General features: G+C 35.3%; 1 protein-coding gene across 1 annotated transcript in view; it reads right to left on the reverse strand.

Moving 5' to 3' along the window:
- The window catches only part of ergic1 (endoplasmic reticulum-golgi intermediate compartment 1), a 52,711-nt gene extending 46,785 nt beyond the window's left edge, over positions 1 to 5,926 (reverse strand). Inside the window, exon 1 of the mRNA XM_056472136.1 lies at positions 5,778 to 5,926. Coding sequence (XP_056328111.1) covers positions 5,778 to 5,797 — 20 coding nt within the window. The 5' untranslated portion in view covers positions 5,798 to 5,926. The remainder of the gene's footprint in view (positions 1 to 5,777) is intronic.
- Positions 5,927 to 6,592: the final 666 nt, after the last annotated feature.

The following is a 6,592-nucleotide window of genomic DNA, read 5'->3' on the forward strand; positions in this document are numbered from 1 at the left end:
TAGTTGCAAGTGCTAAAGTTTGAGACGTAGTGTGCGAATGTTCGTGGTACGACGGATTTGGGAAACGTCAAATCATTGAACTATGTTTGTAATGACGGAACTTATGGATTGATACAGAACGATGGATTAGGAAATGCACCACTGATTGGTCAGATTTGGATGTGTAGCACACACATGCTTGCAGCATAAAATGAATTACATTTATTGCACTTCTCTGCTACATGCTACTCTACTATATGGACATTTCATATACTATTATCACGATTATGATAACTTCATAATGTGATTATGATAACTTCATAACATAAATGTGTCGCACACAACTTTATCAAATTCAAAGAAAGAAAAGAAAGTGTATGGAGAATATATACACTCAGGTGGACTGTTTTCTGAATAACTGTGCTCACTAGCAATATAAGAAATTATCTGTGTCCTCTGAATCTCAATACAGCTGAACAACATTTTACCTCAAAACGGCATGTGATTTGGCAAGGCAGAACACACATACTTTTCAGCATGTTGCATAACAAGCGTAACATTTTCACCTTCCCCCAGGCTGTTGAGGAGTTCGCAGCTTAAATTTCTCAGATATTTCTTATTACCGGCATTACAACACCCACAGCTGTTCTGAAAGTCAGTACGTCAGCACACACACTCTGACTGTCAATAACAGACACAACACTGCACCACAGCAACGAAGCAATGTTTTAATCATGTAAAATGACGTTAATAGGACCCGCACTTAATATTGGCAAGGTAAGCTGTGGTAAACATTTGGAAAAATGATTTGATCTGAAAGACCTTTTTAGTGTTTAAAATGTGACATTTGTGCAAACATTCTAAATAATCCCAATAATTTGTGTGTTGTTGACATTTCTGAATGACTTTTTTACTAAAATAGTACTGTCAAGGTCACCACGTCAGCTGCAATTCTGACTACTAAATTCTTGTCATGTCGCAGACAAGAAAAATGTCAGATAATGTAAACACACTGTTTGATGTCTTAATCAATCTGCAAAATGTAATTGTGAAGGTGTAACTAGTGACTACTAAAAAGCAATAGTTAGCTACCCAAGCTGCATGCTTTATTGACACTGTCATATTAGCCCTTTTATGACAGACTTGAACAACAAAAACCCTCACTCATCCATCAACATAACAATTACATTTCATCTACATAAAGGCTAACAATATATAATTTATATTGCACCTGCAAACATCACATCGCAGTACACATCGGGATTATAGCGGAGTAGAAGCCACATCTGATAACATACATGATTTTTGGAGTCATTGCAGTCACTGAATTGAACCATAAATTTACTGATAAGTTTATCATTTGACTGTGTTTTAAGGCCTGTGACTGTGTGAGCATTAAGCCAGTTTAAAGCCTCAAAAATTTACTAAATTAATTGTAAAAAAACACAGTGTTATTTTAATTTTGATTATTCAATTAGTGTCTAAATAAAAAACTAAATAGAGCTAGACTCCTAGAAAACCATAGAATACTGTCTATTTCATTTGCAACTTTGCTCTACTGTATTAATCAGTACTTGTGTTTGGTTTATTATATTTTATGCAGATGTACTGCCATATAAATCATCCAAAAATCATTCTAAAATTATGAATTCCGTCTAGGGCTGTGTGATTCATCGAAAAGTAATCGAAATCGACATTTACAACCTATAATCGATCTAATTTTTCCAAGTCAATTTTTCCAATTACTTTCCCTACTGGGTGTGAAGTCACGTGACCCCGCTCTGTCAGGACTGATTTATACCTTTGCAGAGCACACACGTATGATCCAGCACAGCCTTCGTGGGGTCGCATACCCCTCGCCGTGGCTGACGCTGACACGCACCTCTCCAAAAATTTAATTACGTAATTACTTTGCGATGACTCGTAGCGCAAGCTCTGTGATTGGTCAGCTTGGAAGCACTGACAAGTGTGGGCGGGGCCAGGAGCCACAGGAGAGCAGCAAGCCAGCAAGTGATAAGTTCTTTCATTTAGAAGAAATACTGCTTATTTTTTACTTTTAATGTGAAAAACATCGAAAGAAAAATATTTTGCTACCAAAAGTAAAATTAAGTAATTAAAAGTGATTGTTGGTTTTAGGCAATGTGTGTTTTATTTTCAGTTGTTCAGCAATGATGTTCAATAAATAATCATAGATAGTGTGCGTTTCATTCAATTATTTAAAATAAAAAAAATGCACCCTACATTCAAAAATCTCTCACTTGTAATATGCGAGCATATTTACTGTACAAAACTTGTCAGTGAACTCTGAGGGCAAAAATAAATAAATAAACAAAACAATCATTCATTAATCGTAATCGAGTTAAAATGTTCAATTAATCAAGATTTTAATTTTAGGCCAAATCACCAAGCCCTACTTCTTTCCAAATACCCATTTCATTTCATCTGGTGAAAATGTAGTCAATATCACACTATGTATAGCAGACAAATAAATGCTCTCATGCTTTCTTTTTTCCAATATCATGCAGTCAAGTCCTACGTTATATTATTAATTTTATTACGGTACCATAACGGTTACTGCTCTCATAAAATCCTAGTATACTGGTTCAAAAAAATTTCATGTTGTAAGTAAAATGCATTTTCACTGAATGATTGCACTATACGCTTACTAAAGTTCAGGTACATGCATGCAACTACATGATTATTCATTCATTTTCTTTTTGGCTTAGTCCCTTTATTAATCAGGGGTCGCCACAGTGGAATGAACCGCCAACTTTTCCAACATACGTTTTACACAGCGGATGCCCTTCCAGCTGCAACCCATCACTGGGAAACACACATATGCTCTCATTCAAACACATACACTACGAACATTTTATTCAATTAAATTCACATTATTTGTATAGCGCTTTACAATGTAGATTGTGTCAAAGCAGCTTCACATGGCTTTTAGCTTACCCAATTCACCTATAGCGCATGTCTTTGGAATTGGCATGTCTTTCTGGAAACCGGAGAACCCGGAGGAAACCCACGCAAACACAGGGAGAACATGCAAACTCCACACAGTAATGCCAACTGACCCAGCCGAGGCTCGAACCAGCGGCCTTCTTGCTATGAGGCGACAGCGCTACCCACTGCGCTTTAATTCAAATGAATAAATGTGCAATTACTAATTATCATAGAAATTATTAGCTAGTTAATGCAGCCCTAATACTGATACACTTTGAACAGCTGAAAAATGGAGAAAACTGCGCAACTGTGTCTTACGTCACATGAAGTTTAGGAGTCTATTCTGGAGCAAATGGCATCATTCCTAAAGAGGATGTGATTTGTACCATGCAAACAGCTGAGTGGTTTATTTCAGATGTTTTTGTCACTTTCATTGGGGTATCAGATCAGCTAAAAGGAAGTATGATTACATACAAGGAAACAAGGTTGTGTTATTTGGCAACAATAATTTAAATAATATGATGCAACATTACAACATCTGCACATGCTCTGTTTGACCATGCCCAAGACAAAGACAAAACTGCTACATGTTTTGAAGAACAACTGTCTAAATAGCTGATACAAAGCTTTAAACTTCACCCTGACCAAAGCAGCCACACAACTTTCAGAGCACACAAAGGCAGGAAATATACTGGCGCCAACCACTGAAAATCCATGATCCACTTCATTCACAATCTGTCTACAGTCATCTGGGAGATTACATTATGGTCTAATAGGTCCTGCAAAGTGCTTTGAAACGTGAATTTTTATTTAATGTTTGAAGTCATTTCAATTGAATTAGTAAGACAGAGGAGCTCTTTTTACCTTTTTTTTTTAAAATAAAACAGCCAATTCTATTTATATTATAAAATAGTTTCATTTTATCATAGCTCTGCCGGTTAGAGGGGTTGAGATCAAGTATATCAAATGAAAAGTGTCTTACTAGAGAGCTACAGATACCAGAGAGCATTTAATTGGTCATCAGATTTGATAGTATGTATTTGATAGTAGATTTGATTCAATAGTATGATATGATATCAAAATAAAGCATTGACACTTTTAGGCAGAAGTGACAAACTACAAGCTTTGGATGTTTAGACCTTCTAAATGCAAATTGTGTCACTGTTTTGGAAAACATTAGCTTATAGATATCATTAAGACTTACATATTGTTACTAACAACTAAAAAACGTTTTGTTTGTTTTCATGGGAAGTTGAAGACTTGCAAGGTCATTCTAATGTCACAGAGTTGTTTTACATATACAGATTCAGAATATTAGGAGATTCAGAATATTAAACAAGTGGTGGACTAAAACTAATTTCTTTTTAAAAAATAAAATTTAAATTTCATTTTAAAAAATCTAAAATATGTTGCGCATAGCAATTGTAAAGACATTTACGTTCACACTAACAAATTCTGATTCTCATTAGCTCAACAACTCAACAACAGCACAATTGTAATAAAGACTAAATGCAATTGACGGTCTTTGAAAGGTGTTAGGGGCTACTCTATGTCCCACCCTGTCTAGTTGTTTCAGTTGAGATTACATAAAACAACATACAAATATAAAATAAAAAATGCACATGTGAAAGCACTTTATGAGATCTTTAAGAACCTCTTTAATTGGTTGAGACCTGGTGCTTTTGGTGTCAAAAGTAAAAAAAAAAAAATTATTTGGAACTAAGCTCGGGATCAGAACCCAAACTGCCTTGCTCAGTCAGATATCAGGAGATCACATGCCATGAGAACTGGTTGAATGATCCCTTTAAAGCATTATAAAGTGGTCATTGACCATGCGCACTATTGTGAAAATTGGGGTCTCTCTTTATATAAATACTTATATAAAATTTATTATAAACTGTATAAATACTATACTGTAAAATACTTTTACTCTAGGCAAAGATTCTTAAGCACCAAAGTGGTTTAACAGAATGGTTTCTTTGCCACCACAGGCACTTCATAAACATTAAAATTACATATCTTTAAATTCAAACTAAGTAACTCTTTAAACAATATACTTGGCATAGTTAGTTATTCACGGTCACACTTAAGTGATTCTAAATTTCTGATGAACACAAAACAAGATATTCTGAAGAATGTTGTAAAAAGCAGCCATTGACATGCATAACAGGGACAAAAAAATACTATGGAAGTCAATGGCTGTCAGTGGGCAGCATTCTTCGGTATATGTACTTTTGTGTTCAACAGAAAGAAACTCAAACAGGTTTGGAACAAGTGGAGGACGAATAAATAATGCCAGAATTTAAATTTTGGGCTGAACTATCCCTTTAAAAGAAAATCTGCAAGCATTCAACCTAGAACTCAACGTTTTATGTGTCTGTTAGGAGCCAATATGGTGATGTGTACATTTACAAACAGAAACTTTTGAACTGCACATGAAACAAGTGATAAATTCTACAGACAACATCCAAGAGACGGCTGACATGGTCCTGCTCAGTTTTTCATAAACATTTACATTAAATAAGGACAGTTTGATACTTTTAAAGAGGGTTTACATAACATTTAGACAAAAAGAGAGGCATTGTAAAAGTGTTTTTCTATTACAAACTGAGCAATCTGCAGTTTATGGAACAACTGGATATTTCTCAATACGTTGTGAGCAGATTTACAAGATCCATGTAATTCTATCGAGTTACGAAGTGTTACGAAGGTTTGGGTTGAATAATACTGTCTCAATAGGCAGCTCACTGGGGTTTGAAACACTACCATTGAGTATCATTGGTTGACGTGTTTGATTCATGCACTAACAAATAAAACAACCCAACGACCGACTCGTTTCGACCTCTACTCACCTCCGCACATCGAAAGTCATTGCGACTGCAGCAATAGATTTAACTCAAATGTGTTTAAAGATAAAGGACACTTGTGATGGGTTACTCCAGATTCTTCCTTCAATCCTGCCGGCTGTTCAGACCGGACGTGACATCCGCTTAGGACGCTTTGCACAATCCTATTGGTCGGAGTTTCGCGAGCTACGTGATTCTGTTTCCGCTTAAGAAAAAAGAAGTGATGTGTAAATAGTTCAACTCGTAGTCCATGGTGATTCAAGACCGAAGTTTATTTGAATACTTTCGCTTCCGTGTATGTGGTCCAGCAGTCTAAAGCTGTTTCTAACACCCAACAACAAAAGCAAGATCTGCCACTGATGGGTTCTCCCTGTGGCTCTGTTAGTGAAATTTGAGAATCAAACCGTTTCATAATGGGAACTTTTGGGAATTTTCTGGAATTATGTGTATATAATTCTAAAACTTATCAAGCTATAAACGAAACGGATAACTAAAAACTAACCTAACTTAGATTGTCTCGATTTTACCATAAGTGTTAGCCTAAAATCTTTCTTTATTTACAATTCTATTTAAAAACCTTTAACAAATAAAAACGTTTTTACAAACCGATATCTGTTAAACATATTTTGAGTCATAAAATAGGACTGATTCGAGAAACAAATGAATCAACATAAGTGACTCAAATAGAAGAACTTACAGTAAAGTATTACAAATGAAAACAGTCAGTTTCGACTATATAGGGAAAAGCTTATGCAAAAATTACACATGAAAGAGTCTCATTTCAGTTTCTGGAAATAAAACTGTTTGAGATCTATATCAAG

Source organism: Danio aesculapii, chromosome 14 (genome assembly GCF_903798145.1).
Source record: "Danio aesculapii chromosome 14, fDanAes4.1, whole genome shotgun sequence".
NCBI lineage: Eukaryota > Metazoa > Chordata > Actinopteri > Cypriniformes > Danionidae > Danio > Danio aesculapii.